Genomic DNA, 15508 nt, shown 5'->3' with positions numbered 1-15508 from the left:
TGTGTGAGGGTCTCTGTTCCCAGGGCCCAGGAGGCTGGGAGGGAAGGGTGAGGGATGTGTGGGGGCCCTGTGCCCAGGGCCTGGGAACTAGACTGCAGTGTGGCTTATCAGCATGCACAGCAGGAATCATGGGGTTTACCTGGGAAGGAAGGTGCTGCTGAATACATCATACCAACTCTGTGGTGGACATAAAGCATTTTGAGATGGACAGAGTAAGCCTTGGCCAGTGGGAGGATGTGTAGAGTTGGCTGCTTCTCTAGGTGGGTCTTTTTGTTTTGACTGTGATAATGGATTTTACTTCATTTGGGTTTTAGAATCTTATCAGTGATTTACACATTTGTGTCTCCTGGCAGCTTTTCCATCATCCTTTGCACCCCCATCCCCAGCCCCTGTGCTGTTCCTCAGCCTAAGGGACCTTCCTGGTCCCCTACATGGATTGCTGCCTGTGTGTGTTTCATTTACCTGCATGGGAAGCCCATAGTCGCAGCTCAGGACACATTCTAACCCTTTGCTTTTCCTAATCTGCCCCTCATCCCAAAGGCCTGTGGAGACAGAAATTTCACATGCTTGTGGAGTTTTTCAGACACTTCCACTTGTAAGTTGAAATCGTGATAGACATCAAATTTTTGCGTGATCCCTTCAGGACCTGCCTGTGCTTTGTTGTAGAACTCCAGGCCCATGTTCATCAGTGCTGTGGAGGATTGTGAGTATACCTTTGCCTGGCCCACGGCCATAGCCTGTCCTGTGAAGAGCAACGTGCATGATGACTGCCAGGTCGCCAACCCAAACACAGGTGAGAGATGGTGCCAGTCGCCAACCCCAGTGCAGGTGAGAGACGGTGCTGGTCACCAACCCAAGCACAGGTGAGAGACAGTGCCGGTCGCCAATCCCAGCTCAGGTGAGAGATAGTGCCCTCACCAAGCCCAGCTCATCAGGTGAGAGATCCAAGGAGAAGCCGTGGGCAGAGGTGTCATGGTGTGTGGATGTGTTTGGCTTTTCTCTGGATGGGCCACTCTTGTGTTCTCCTGGCTCTCCTTCAGTGGAGGAGAGAATGCTCCATTAGACTCCCTCGGAGAATCCATCTCCCTGTCACTCTCTTGGTGTGAGAGGTGCTCCTGGCTGGGGTTACTGACAGTGTCAGCCCCAGCAGCTCTAGGCTTTCCAGGGCAGGCTAGAGCTAATCCCCTGCCTGCCTCTCAGCATCAGCATGGTGGATAGCCAGGAGTCTCTCACCTGCCCTTGTGCTGGGCACCTAGAAAGGTGCAGGCACAGTCATCGGCAGTGAGAAGTGCATGCTGGCAGGCTTTTCCCACACCGATGGGAATCTTAGTGGCTGCCGTGGTATGGCCCAGCGAGGGTGCTGTGAGCCACAGTCTTCTGGGGGGAAGATGGGACATCTCTTGGATCTAAGGACTGACAACCTCATGATACAGCCTGACTGTTGGAGGATTTAGAACAATGTTGGCAAATGGGGCAGTGGGTCGTGGTGAGAAGTCAGAAGTCCCTATGCTGACATGATCTGTGCGTGAGCTTGCCAGTGATGAGCCCCTCAAGTCTGAGCTCCCTGGAGTCACTGTGTCGCCATCTTCTTCCACCCTACAGGACACCTGTTTGATCTGAGCTCCTTAAGTGGCAGGGCAGGATTCACAGCTGCTTACAGTGAGAAGGGGCTGGTCTACATGAGCATCTGTGGGGAGAATGAAAACTGCCCCCCTGGTGTGGGTGAGTGCTGTGGTCTCTCCTGTGTTACCTGACTCTCCCGCCCCCTGGGGTTGTCCTTGGCCTGTTTGTGTGTCAAGCGGAAAAAGGAGCAGAGCCGGAAAGCTGAGATGCGTTTGTCTCCTGTAGCAGTCAGCCCATGTCGGGGACACATGGGCATGTGATGGAACAAACCGTCAGTGTAAAACAATGGTTAAAGCCTGATTGGACACTTGAAATTACAAGTGTTAGCTATGAAATTGATGGCCCTGATTTGCAGAACGTTTTAATCAGAAAATTGGTCATTGAGTCTGTAATTATGTTTTCTCTGCCTTTCCCTTGTGGTGCAGGGGCCTGCTTTGGACAGACCAGGATCAGCGTGGGCAAGGCCAGCAAGAAGCTGAGCTACGTGGACCAGGTCCTGCAGCTGGTGTACAAGGATGGGTCCCCTTGTCCCTCCAAATCTGGCCTGAGTTATAAGAGCGTGATCAGTTTCGTGTGCAGGCCTGAGGCCGGGCCAACCAGCAGGCCCATGCTCATCTCCCTGGACAAGCAGACGTGCACACTCTTCTTCTCCTGGCACACACCGCTGGCCTGCGAGCAAGCAGTAAGTTTGGAGATGGGCACGGGAGAAGTGCATATCCAGTGCCTGGCTGCACCCGGGCCCCTTCATCAGGTTCACTTGCCCACTAGTAGATGCCTAGCTGACCTTGTCCACTCCTGATGGCCCCAATAATAAAGTTGACTGGAAGTGCCCAGTGCTATGTAATGAAGCATTTTGACACCTTTCTGCTTTTTCGTTATTGTTATTCAGCTTTTAAATTCTTATGTATGGATGACGTAGTATTAGGAAATTTTTTTGTAGACTTAAAGCAGTTTTTCCTACTTAACAGACGGAATGTTCTGTGAGGAATGGAAGCTCTGTTATTGACCTGTCTCCTCTCATTCATCGCACGGGTGGTTACGAGGCTTACGATGAGAGTGAGGATGAAGCCTCCGACACCAACCCTGATTTCTACATCAATATTTGTCAGCCGCTAAATCCCATGCACGGAGTGCCTTGTCCTGCCGGAGCCGCTGTGTGCAAAGTTCCTATTGATGGTCCCCCCATAGTAAGTATGACTAATCCAAGGCTGGAGATAATATTTGCAAGACTTTTGGCAATAACCTTTGCATTGTTTCTTGCTTTCAGTGGAGAGTTGCTCAAGCATAACAAAATGGAGAAAGTAAGTGGGATTGTGTGTGTTCTGGGTCCACTATGGGAAGATTAAAGGTTTGCACATTGAACTGTTAGAAAGTCTTTGAGCATGTGAGATAACATGAATACATGTGTAGGGACCCCACCTGTCGTGAACCTCAGAGTTGACCCGGATCAAGAAGTTTTTAGGTAAAGTGACAAAAAACACATTGGCCTGCCCTGGTTTCTTTGTGTGAAATGTTTGTCTTCTGTAGTTCAAACACTTGTGAAATGCAAAAACTTTCTTTGGCCAGGAGTTATAATTAAGGGCAAGAGTACTTTTGCTAATAGCTAAATATTTTGCCTGGAAAGCTTTGGTTTTATGCATTAAAAAATTATTTGTAGAGATGTGAGTCTTGCTATGTTGCCCAGCCAGGCTGGTCTCAGGCTCCTGGCCTCAAGTGATCCTCCCAAAGTGCTGGGATTACAGGCGTGAGCCACGGTGCCCAGCTTGCTAGCATGTTTTAATAAGAGGTTTGGATCTTTAAAAATTGTCTCAATGAGTTATATTCATGTTTTGTCAAATCCTTGATAGGTTTTATTACTTGAAATGTATCTCACAAGTCATCTATATTTCTATCTGTATTATCTACCATGCTTTAAAGATGGGTCCTCTTGTAAAATATCTAGATGTCCTTTAAAAAATGGACATTATATGTGGCAGTGGTATGGGGAGATGTCGGGAGTGGGTAAGTTCAGCCGCAGCATGAGTTAGCTGCAGCTCCGTGTGAGATGGAGGCCTGGACAAGCCGAGTCTCCCCAGGAAGCTCTTTGGTAGCATCCTTTCTGATGGGAGAGGTTTGATCTGCTTGACCATCTGTTGTTAGATGTTAAAAAGTGTAGGAAGTTCTTTAACTGGAGAAGGTGTGGTGCTGCATGGTCTGAACGTGCCTCACAGTGACGAATGAAGAGTATTGTAGCTGAGAACCAAATCATGGGGAAGCTGCTTACACACACACACACGCATACACACATTCATCATATACACCATTCCTGGCCGTTCACTTTTATTTACTTTTTAAAAATTAGAAACAAGTTTTTTTTTTCTCATAATACTCAGACTTTCATTTATTTATTTATTCACTCAAAAATATCTATTGGGCAGCCACTGTGTGCCAGGTGCTGTAATAAGGAATAAAAATGAACAGTGAACACCACCTATCCCCTCTCCCAAGGACACAGACAATGGGTACTGCTGGGCCATGTCAGTGGACAGTCCCAGAGCAGCACCAGGCAGTGAGGGTGGCAGGTCAGCATCGAGGTTCTGGCCTTCCCCCGTCAGGTGGTGGGAGGACTGTGTAGCATCCCTGATGTGAGAGAGAGATTCCTATCGCTTAGGATCTTTGAAACTTGAAGATACATAGAAACAGAACCAACCTTAAAACTAACCTTAGGATCAAAATGATAACCACCAGCATAAGAAAGTTATGTGGCATCTGTCAAGCCTTCTTATTGGAGTTGGTATAAACCCAGTTTCTTTAGATGCTGCTCATTCTCAGAACCTATAAAGTCTGGGTTTTCCAATTCTGTATCAATTGTTAATCCCACTAACCTTGGGAACGGTTTGTTTCCTGAAATACTGTTTGCCTTTGCTCTTTGTTTAGGATATCGGCCGGGTCGCAGGACCGCCAATACTCAATCCGGTAGCGAATGAGATTTACTTGAATTTTGAAAGCAGTACTCCATGCTTAGCGGACAAGCATTTCAACTACACCTCACTCATCGCATTTCACTGTAAGAGAGGTGTGAGCATGGTAAGTGTGGGCCTCTGACGATCTAGATATACAACTACAGATTAGAGAGCCAAGGCTAGACAACAGAAAGTGCGCATCAGGTCCGAGGATACTCTTATTCAAAATGTCTGCCTTGGTTAAGATGGTATACTAGTAGTGTGTCTGAATAATTTAAACCACTAATTGAGGGCTGAGTGAGCTCCCCCAGAGCTAATAACATATACAGGCTTGCTGTAATTTAAAAACATAGAACATGAGTAAAGAAATGACATTCAGCTTTGACTGCTGATGCATAAAAGTGTCATAACTTCTGTTTTTACTTTAACAATTACTGATTTTATTCTTACTGGGAAGTCAGAAAGATATTTGGGCAGCTATAATCATTCAAGACAAAGCCCAGAAGTTAGCAAATAACAAAAGACCTCTGGAATCAGAATAGCTACAACAAAGTAGTACCTTTTACTTATAAGGAGATACTGACTTCCATTTTATATGCATTTTAAAAAGTAGCCTCCATTATAACGAGTTCTGTATTGTTGTAAAGCGTTTTTGAGTACCTTTTCTTTTGACCCCTACTCTGTGAGATAAATTGGTAGATTATGGCGCCCATTCCACAGGGACTCTGAGTGGCTCTGTAGGGGCAGATCTGGGCCCCAGCTGCTGCACAGGGAAACGGCTCTTTGCTCTAGGGCCATGGCATCACAGCCTCTCGCCTGTGCTTCTGTAGTCTTGAAGTTCTGAAAACTTGGGACTCCTTTGACATGAATGGACTGAGGCTATTTATGGTGTGGATTTGTCCTACCTAATGTGGATATTGATACATCCAGCTGCAGAAATATTAATATGCTTGAACACAGGATCTGAGGGGTAGGTGTGTGTGTGCATGTGTGTATTACATAATAGAAATAATATATCTAGAATTGCCTCTGAAAATCTTAATAAAGGTGATGGATTCCAAGGCTCATCTGACCCCCAGGAGTTCAGGTGATGGATTAGAATCTGTTGGATGTCTAAATTCTGATAAAGATGTCTCGTCTGATGTTTGAGCCTGGAGCAGGTTTGTAAAGGGACTGTTAGACATGGGTGTGTTGACAGTGACAGAAAGTGACCTGGCAGCCATCTAACCAGTGGGAGAGAAAGTATTTGAGAGGGAGGCGAAAGCAGTCCTGCTGTTTGGGGGTACTCCCCGGGGGCCAGAGAACCCCAAAGCCCTTAGATTTATCCCTGTTCATGAATTGTAGAGTGTACTGACAGTCCTAGTCAGCAAGGAAAGGCGGAGCTGTATTCAGTCCACCCATTTCATCTATTTATTAACATATCTGCCTTTTTATATGGGCGTGTCTGTGTGTGCCTCTGTAGATACATGCAGCCTAGGGCAACATGGACTTTGCCTTGATGGGGGCGTCTGCTTTAAATTCTTCATTCTTTAAGGGATAGTCTTCACTTCTAAGACCCGCCTGATCATGAGTGTTGCTGTTATCTCACGCCACCAGCTAAAGAGTGTGGAACTGCGCCTTGCTTTCACACTGCTGCCAACTTGACAAATCGAATTAGCTAATGTGATTTTAGGTAATTCTCAGCAGCTGCACATTGAGAGTGATTAGTGTTTACTTGATTTTAGAAATGAGGCATCTCATGCTGAATGTGTATTCCACTGTTCCAGAAAGATTTTTAGAAGATTTTTCCTCCCCAGCAGTTTTCATCTTCAATGGAAGTACTTTTACCCCTGAATCATAGGAGAAAAGATGCTTAACAGTAATTACAAATGGAATTCCTGAGAGCTGCCTCATCTTTTTTTGTTGCTGTTGAACGAGGGAGGGAATAAATAAAGTGATTTGAGAATATTTGGTCTATGAAACATCTGGCTGTGTGACATCTTGCCCCGGTAATAAATATCCCCTGTGTCTAGAGATAGTGGATTGGAGCACTTGCAAGTCATGGTCTCAGTTTCACAGATTTCTTTCTTATGATATTTAAGCCCTCCCCCTTTCTTTCTTTGAACCTGTAGCATAGAACATTGAGGCTTTCTCTCTCTCTCTGAGTAGAAGACAAGACCTGGATTCAGCCAGGGAGTTCCTGAGAAATGTGGGGGGTAAGGGCGGGGTGATATCTGTGCCTTGAAGACAGCATTGGGTCTTTCAGCTGCTGTTGCCCAGCGTCCCTTCCCCCTGAGAGGCCGCTGTGGGTTATGCACAGCCTGCTTAGGGGCATAGTGTGTTGCTGCTGTCTCTACGCCATGGGGTTTTTAAGACCATGCTCTTCCTGGCAACAGGGAACGCCTAAGCTGTTAAGGACCAGCGAATGTGACTTTGTGTTCGAATGGGAGACTCCGATCGTCTGTCCTGATGAAGTGAGGACCGAGGGCTGTGCCCTGACAGATGAGCAGCTCCTCTATAGCTTCAACTTGTCCAGCCTTTCCACGAGCACCTTTAAGGTAATGCGTTCACCCTGGGCTTTGCTGGTGCAGGTGTACCAGGTGCCAGGTGCTGTGAGGCTGCCGGGAGTGATTTGGATAATGTGGTACCTGTGAGCTGAGAGGGCGTGTGTGGCCACTGGGCAGCATCTGGGGGCTCTCGTAGGGCATGCAGGGTCTCAGGAAGGTTCCTGCATTGTGTAGCCAACTAAGCACAGCTGACACTTATGTTGTACCTCATGGCTCGGGCAGGGTGTTTCTGCACCCAGGCTTTTTGAGGATCGAGTAACCTCATGAGGCAGGTAGTAGGACCCTTTGTGTCAAACAGAGAGCAGGCGGAGCAGTCCCAGGACATGAATGTAAAGAACTCATGGGGGCGGGCCAGCTCTCGGGTAGCCAGCTGAAATCTGTGGGGAGTTAATTCCTCCAACTTGGCTGAAGATGATAGAGGCAGTTATTTGCTGATTGTGGCAGCTATGGGTGGAGGGAGGTAGGAGGTGCCCTGGAATTGAGAGGCACTCGGGTGTGTGCCTCCATGTCATGCCAGAGCCCTGGCCTGTGCTGTGTCTGTGGGCTGTTGGTCTTACTGATGTGATGTTGTGGTCGCTGGTGCCTGGAGGCCCCTAACCTCCTAAGCCTAGGGATCTAGACATTACCATGCCAGTTCTGGGACTGGGGTATGGAACCCCAGCACCTGCCGTGGCACAGTGGCTGGTGAGTGATGAGCTTGGAGTTTTGGGCCCAGGTGCCAACACCTTGGCTCCTGTGAGGGAGCCCTTTGCCTGGGTATAGGTCCTCCCAACAGATGTGCAGCAGGCATGAGCCTTCTGGGGGCGGGGTGGGCCACGAGAGTCAGGTCCATGCTTCAGCGTGCGGCGTCAGCTCTGCTGGTGCACTTGCTTGGCCCGTACACCTGCCTCATTATGCAGGTGAGGGATGTGGGGTGAGCCTAAGGCCCCACAGCTGGTCCCTTTCCACAGGGCACTGACTGGAGACAATAACCAGAGCAGTGGCCAGCCAGCGAGGGTGACCCAGGTCCCCAGTAGGGAGCAGGGGAAGCAACAAACTGGGTCTAGGGGTTGCGGGAGGCCCCCTGGGGAAAAGCTAGGGCCAAGGCTATTGCATGACTGTGATGCACACAGAGGAGCCTCTGCTCTTACACATGAACCCACCTCCTGCGCTGGCTGCAATAATGGTTCTCACCTCACCTCGAGACCCAGGCGCTGCCGCTTCTTACAGCCATGCATGGTGTTTGTCCAGGTGACTCGAGACTCGCGCACCTACAGCATTGGGGTGTGTACCACTGCAGACGGGCCAGACCAAGGAGGCTGTAAGGACGGAGGAGTCTGTCTGCTCTCAGGCACCAAGGGGGCATCCTTTGGACGGCTGGCGTCAATGAAACTGGATTACAGGCACCAGGATGAAGCTGTCATTTTAAGTTATGTGAATGGTGATAGTTGCCCTCCAGGTAAATATTTGCAATGAGTTAAACTTCAAGCTCAAAGTAAAGTAGAAATTAGACATAGCAGCAGAAAGAAACTGAGGAGTGGAGCTCCGCAGTCCTATGAGTGCTGTAACCTTGGGTGTGAATGTGAGCTGTTCCTCTGTACCCCGGTGTGAGTGCTGGTGTGTGAATCACACTGTGTTCTCTCAGTTGCCTGTTGAGTTTGGCAGGTGAATGCCGGTTGTCATGTCGGTGGTTTAGGATGGGCAGCGCCCTTACGGGCTCCTGCTGCATTCTTAGGCGATTATGCCTGGCTAGGCACAGCTGTCACACTGATAATGTGGATTATTCAGGTGTTATTCTTCTTTCTAGAAACTGATGAAGGTGTCCCCTGTGTCTTCCCCTTCATATTCAATGGGAAGAGCTATGAGGAATGTATCATAGAGAGCAGGACGAAGCTGTGGTGTAGCACAACTGCAGACTACGACAGGGACCACGAGTGGGGCTTCTGCAGACACTGTGAGTAGGATGGCTCTGCCTCCCCCACGTGACCTGGGCCCTCGATACTCTCAAGGCTTGATTCACACCGAGACGTTTCTGGATGCTCCAGTCAGTGGCAGGAATTCTCTTGCATAAGATATATATATATTTTTTTTTCCTCAGTTTCTTTCTTTCTTTTTTTTTTAAAAAGAAAGAAAGAAAAAAAAAAGAATGAAGGAGAGGAATAAAGAGAAAGAGGAAGAGGGAGAGAGAACGGGAGTGTTGCTTTATTGCCCAGGCTAGAATGCAGTCTAAAAATGGGTATTGACATAAGATATTTTCTTACTGAGGCTGTTTCCCACTGAGAAAATTTGAATTGCTCTGGGGGATCGCTGGGTAATCATCTACAGGCCGCAGTGGAGCTGCCCTGAAATCCTGTGCTGGGTGGCTGGCTAGGCCCGCTCACTAGCTGGAGGGCCGTGTGTCTTCATACCTGTTTTTAGCCCTGGTGATTCACATTATGCCTCAGCAGGATGAATGTCTGCATGGATCTTCAGGATTCTGAAGCTAGTGAGGATTCCAGTAACCCAGGAGCCTCATTTATTGACATTCTGCCATGTGGCAGCCCAGGCGGGGATGGGCTTTCTCGGTGAGCCACACTCAGTGCCCTTGCCCCTGCAGTGTCAGGAAGTTTCATGAGAGGAGCCCACTGCTGTGACTTCTGTCTGCAGACGGCAAGATGAGAGAAATGCATGAAAAATTTCTAATTTTCATAAATGTCCAGGGACCAAAATGGGATGTATTCAGGAACCAAAGAGGTTAAATTTACAGAGGGTTACTATAGCTTTGTTCTGAGGCTTGTTTGTTTTAAGGAGTAATGTTGACAAAACATTATTCCCTGTTCTCTGAATCACACGTGGTTTTCAAGTACCTGTAGGTATTGTTTTATCATCTTATTTTGTTGTGATCATTATTGGTCAAATATTGACTACCTGTCTGAGGAATTGTGCTAGGGCCATGAGGTTATTAAAAAGTACAATGAAAGGTTGTGTGCCAAGGAGCTGGGTCTCTTTGGAGTCAGGATCCACGTGAATGAATCACCATGAGATGTGGCCAGGGCAGCACGTGGGGCGTGGCCAGATGACGGATGGAGTCTGCAAGTGCTCCTCAGGCAGCGTGGGGAAGGCATGTGGAAACACACCCTGGTGCAGGCCCTGGTCTGACGTTCTCCTGCCTCTGCTCCCCAGCAAATAGCCACCGCATGTCCACCATCATATTTAAGTGTGACGAAGACGAGGACATTGGGAGGCCACAAGTCTTCAGCGAAGTGCGTGGGTGTGAGGTGACATTTGAGTGGAAAACAAAAGTTGTCTGTCCTCCCAAGAAGATGGAGTGCAAATTCATCCAGAAGCACAAAACCTATGACCTGAGGCTGCTGTCCTCCCTCACTGGGTCCTGGTCCCTGGTCCACGATGGAGTCTCGTGAGTCCCTTCCCATCCACCTGCAGCGCCACACCCTCAGCAGGCGAGCTTCGGACTGCCTGATGATGGTTGGCCTTTGGGATTCTAAAGATGGGAATACTACCCCTATGCGAGGCTGGTGGTGGCTGAGCTGTGACTCTGCTCCTGGAAGCAGCTCGCAGTGTCATTCCTGGCACAGAGGGTGGTTCTGAGTTCAGAGTTGGGACTGGAGCTTTGGTGAGTGGAAATGGAGCCTCTGAAGCTGAAAGAACCTGGACTGACTGAGTGACGCTGGGTTTGATTTGCGGTTGTGCATAGCTCAGGTTGTGGGAGGTGTGTGGGTTTTCTCAGGTCTTTGGCAGAAGCTCCTTAGGTGTTGCTGGCTGGTATCAGCCCACAGTCCTGACCACTCTGTGTGGGGAGTGCCCTCTTGGCCATTCACTCCTGGCAAGACATCACCGAGGAGCATGGGTGTGATCTTGGAGGGTTTAAATAAGCTCTAAGTAAGAGGGGAAACTTGCCAGGATTCCAGCCACTGCCTCTCCCAGCCCCAGAACCTGTCTTTCTCCTGCACCAGGCTGTGTCCAGGGTGGCCATAGACGTGTGGATATTCCACTCCGGGTGTGCCTGGTTAGTCAGCTCCTTTCTTCAGTGATGACTTCCTTTTGCCCCTTTTTTTAATTGGAAAAGTATTTTAGTGCTACATTCAGTGACAGAATGGAGCCCTTAGCTATCATAACTTTTTTCTGAAAGTAAAGTGAAGAGCCTCTCCTGTGTCAGGGCAGAGACCTCACTTGCATGCCTGTTTCCCTTTGTACCGTTTTCCAGGTACTATATAAATTTGTGCCAGAAAATATATAAAGGGCCCCTAGGCTGCTCTGAAAGGGCCAGCATTTGCAGAAGGAGCACAACTGGTGACGTCCAGGTCCTGGGACTCGTTCACACACAGAAGCTGAGCGTCACAGGTAAGGCCTATGGGTCCTGGTCCTTGGTTCAAGGAGCCGCGTCTGAACTGGGAAGGTGAGGGTGTTCTGAGGATGGCAGGTGCTTTGGTGGAAACCTCCAGATATGATTGCCTGTCACTGCCTCACAGGCAGTTTGGCTGTGAGACAATGACAGGCAATCATATCTGGAACATTAAAGTAAGTTCTGCTTCGTATTATGTGAGACTGCAGGACCCAGTCTGTGTGTTTAGAGCGGCTCAGCTGTCTTGGGAAAGTGCGTCTATCCAGGAGGAAGTCTAAGAATGTTCAGAGTTTCTCCGACGTTCACGTTATATCTGTAGTTCAAGTGCCCAAGCTGACGTAGATGCACGTGTTTGTTTAGGAAAGCCAGATAGTTACATGAGGAATTGGTGCAGGTAGCTCAGGGGTACATCTTTATAAAATGTCTTAACAACTTTGAAAATAATGACGATGCTTTTTAATGGAAAATTCATCTTGTAGTTTGCTGGTGAGTGAAAGATGTTTTCTTTCATTATTTAAAGGAAGAAAATAGAGGTTTCTTAGCTTAAGAGCAATTAGGATGTGTTGGAGGGACCAGTAAAGGAAAACATTTGCCTTTTAGGCTGGAGTGGGGTTTCCTGACTTGTCCTGATTCAACCACAGGATTATGTCAGATTAGCCTGAGATGTTAAGGTGGAGAAAGGGAATTCCGGGGAGACCACTGTCACCCTTGATAAAAATCACACACAGACTCTGCAGGTTCGTAGTGGAGGGAGAGTTGGCATACAGGAAGTGGCACCCAGACCTCCAGCCTGAGACTCGCCCTCCCCAGGAGGTTCTTACTGCTTTGGAGGCCAGTTATTGCTGCCACTCCCACACTGCCCCAGAAGGGCGAAGGAGGGAGGGTAGTGGGAGGGCCACTCTTTCCCCAGTAGTCTCGCAGTTTGTATGCATATTTGACTAGTCTTTCCCAATTTCGGCCAACTGAAACAACTAAAACACTTAAGGCCTCACTACAAGTTTGAGGCAAAAGGTGCAAGAGAATAGTGAACACAGGGAGTGACATGGAACTAGATCACCTGACTTCTTGGTGGTGGTGTCATCCATTGCACAGTCTGGGCCCCTCGGGTGGGGAGGTTGAGCCTCCTGCCCAATCTCTGTGGGCTGTCTACACTATTAAAGTCTTCATTTGTTTGATCCCATGTGCTAGAAGTTTTAAAAATTTTCCTTAAAACAATGTAACTCTTTCTTCCAAAATTTTACGGAGAAGCCCAATATTTAAAACAAATTCAGCTGAAGCAGCTTTGAATTTGGGGCAGGGCTGAGAGCCTAGAGTCCCACCTCTCACGTCACCGTCCCGCAGCCCCCAGTACTGCGGGCTGTGTCCTGTGGAAAAGACTTGGGAAGTGGGCACTGTACCCATTTTGCCTCCACCGCATGCCCCTGCCTGGAAGGATGTGTGTGTGTGTGGTCGGGGTGGAAGGCACAGGCTCCCCCAGACACCCTGCGCCATGCATGCCTTGGAATCATGGTCTGTCCAGGCAGCCAGGCTGGGCCTGGACCGTTCCCAGAACAGCCCGCTGGGCAGCCACGAGCAGCCTCTTGGTGGTGGCTTGAGAGTCAGAACTTGGTGACCACGCTGCCCCAGTGATACCTGCAGCTTAAAACGTGTACTCACTTTTTTCTCAGATCCTGCAGGTTCGAGGGCTTAGGTTTCTTTTTTTTTTTTAATGGGTCACTTTTAAAAGCAGACAGTGCTCAACTTAAAGCCAGAAGACCCTAGAAAACCACGGATGGTCTGTTCTGCCTTTTCACTTTTTCCAGTCCCTGCCCTGTTGTTACTGGGAGACTCACATGAGGGTACCTGTCAGGAAAGCACCTAATACGATACAGAAATTTTACACAATTGGAGCAATAGGGAAGGCTGCCATTACCCGAGGTCCCGCTCTTCACATGAGTTTGTCAGGCAATTTCTATATATGCCCGAAACCTGCCCACTTTGGACAGTGTCCTGTTCTGTAGGTAAGGCCCTTGAAGCTCAGAAGCTTAGCAACCGAGGGTCACAAAGTGCGGGAGTAGGAGGGTTTGGGTTTGACACCAGGTCTTGGGCTGTGGCAATGGTGCGTTAGGCCAGGTCTGATCATGTTAATGCCAGAAGAGGTGGATAAACCTGTAGGGAGCCAAAAATTTATTTTTTCCTGGCCTTTAAACCAGATTTTGACTTCTAACATTGAGGCTTTGTTTGTTTTGAGATGGAGTTTTGCTCTTGTTGCCCAGGCTGGAGTGCAATGGCACGATCTCAGCTCACTGCAACCTTCGCCTCCCCGGGTTCAAGCCATTCTCCTGCCTCAGCCTCTCAAGTAGCTGGGATTATAGGTGCCTGCCACCGCACCCGACTAATTTTTGTATTTTTAGTAGAGATGGGGTTTTACCATATTGGTCAGGCTGGTCTCAAACTCATGACCTCAAGTGATCCACCCACCTCAGCCTCCCAAAGTGCTGGAATTAGCAGGCATGAGCCAGCACACCTGTTGAGGCTTTTTATAATGCGCTAGAAATAACGTCATTTCAATTGTGTGTTTCAGGTGACAAAGTTGTTGTCACGTACTCCAAAGGTTATCCATGTGGTGGAAATAAGACCGCATCCTCCGTGATAGAATTGACCTGTACAAAGACGGTGGGCAGACCTACATTCAAGAGGTCAGAAGACTGGGGGTACAGAGTGGGAGGCACAGACTGGGGGCACAGAGGTCAGGAGACTGGGGGCACAGTGCAGCGAGCACACTGGGGAGGTTCCTCCTTGGGGTTTTCATGTGCAGGTTTTGACTGAGTCTTAGGAGCTCGGGGCTACAGTGGCTGATTGTGCTGTATTGGGTGGGGCTGCTGCAGGCAGGGAAGATCCCAGATACAGTGCTGAGACAGTGTTACAAGACCAGTGCAACTTCTCTGGCCTAGCTTGCCTCTTGAACTAGGTTTAGCACTGGCTGAGCAATATTTAACTGGCCTTCATCTTTGTCATAGTAGAAACAAAGGGGCGTTGATTTGTCCCACTCAAGGTGTTCAGGCAGCCTGCCTGGGACCTTCAAGCAGGTGAGACCTGCCTCTGGACCTAGGATGTGCTTGGATTGTATTCAGGTTTTCCAGGCAGCATTGCAGCTGGCGCCAGGGAGAGCTTGGCCAGCAGAGGGTGCATGTGAGCTGCTGTCTGTGAACAAAACTGATTCCTTCCAGACGCTCAGTTTGGAAAAGGGGAGACTTAGAAATTGCCAAAGGATTTATCAGTGTGTGAGTCTGAGAAGCTTATAAAACAAAAAACCAAAAATCTAGGAGCAAATGTTTCCAGGTTTTAAATGTTACATGGTTTACAAATTTTAAAAAATTGATACTGAGTGTTTGCCTGCTTTGTCACATTACTGACACAGTCGTCTTCCCTATCCATTGTGGCAATGAAGAAAAGTGAGTAAAATAACCATCCTAGCTCAGAGCCGCTGTCAGTGTTGAGTTGGGAAGTCCTGCCTAGGCCCATGCAGCCCGGGGAGTGGGGGTCTCAGGACGCAGCCGAAATCTCAGTGCACCTTGACTGAAAGCCAGCGAGCTGCTTCAAGGGCTCCGAGTGTTCCCTGTTTTGCAGTCTGCCCTGTGACGACTGTAGTCTGCACTTCCCCCCTCCTAGGTTCGACATCGACAGCTGCACCTACCACTTCAGCTGGGACTCCCGGGCTGCCTGCGCCGTGAAGCCTCAGGAGGTACAGATGGTGAATGGGACCATCACCAACCCTATAAATGGCAAGAGCTTCAGCCTCGGAGACATTTATTTTAAGTAAGTAAAATGTTTTCCTTTTGAGCTGTGAAATGTATTCAAAATTAAACCAGCAATGCAGCTCTTTCCCTATTGGGGCGCACTCCAGGATCAATAGGTCTGTGTGTTTTAGTTACTGTTGCTGGAACTGTCGTCATCTTTTTCTTAAACTGAGGACAAGCATTACTCAACTATTAAATTTTAACACCAAAGATGGTGAATTCTTGTGAGTGTAAAAATAAATCCCCTCCCCTTCTCCCTCACTTCATGATAAGCTCCCGGGTTGAAGCAGAAGCCTT

General features: G+C 48.5%; 1 protein-coding gene across 1 annotated transcript in view; it reads left to right on the top strand.

Annotated features, from left to right (window-relative positions):
• The window catches only part of IGF2R (insulin like growth factor 2 receptor), a 123949-nt gene that overhangs the window by 92414 nt on the left and 16027 nt on the right, over nucleotides 1–15508 (top strand). The window contains exons 32-43 of the mRNA XM_032253140.1: nucleotides 667–793; nucleotides 1603–1722; nucleotides 2049–2305; nucleotides 2592–2810; nucleotides 4540–4689; nucleotides 6941–7102; nucleotides 8342–8549; nucleotides 8898–9044; nucleotides 10253–10487; nucleotides 11295–11431; nucleotides 13996–14110; nucleotides 15084–15230. Coding sequence (XP_032109031.1) covers nucleotides 667–793; nucleotides 1603–1722; nucleotides 2049–2305; nucleotides 2592–2810; nucleotides 4540–4689; nucleotides 6941–7102; nucleotides 8342–8549; nucleotides 8898–9044; nucleotides 10253–10487; nucleotides 11295–11431; nucleotides 13996–14110; nucleotides 15084–15230 — 2024 coding nt within the window. The remainder of the gene's footprint in view (nucleotides 1–666; nucleotides 794–1602; nucleotides 1723–2048; nucleotides 2306–2591; nucleotides 2811–4539; nucleotides 4690–6940; nucleotides 7103–8341; nucleotides 8550–8897; nucleotides 9045–10252; nucleotides 10488–11294; nucleotides 11432–13995; nucleotides 14111–15083; nucleotides 15231–15508) is intronic.

Source organism: Sapajus apella, unplaced genomic scaffold (genome assembly GCF_009761245.1).
Source record: "Sapajus apella isolate SASKATOON/1434 unplaced genomic scaffold, GSC_monkey_1.0 scaffold82, whole genome shotgun sequence".
Classification (NCBI taxonomy): Eukaryota; Metazoa; Chordata; class Mammalia; order Primates; family Cebidae; genus Sapajus; species Sapajus apella.
Note: the sequence above shows the minus strand (reverse complement) of the source record. Positions and strands in the feature narration are given on the sequence as shown.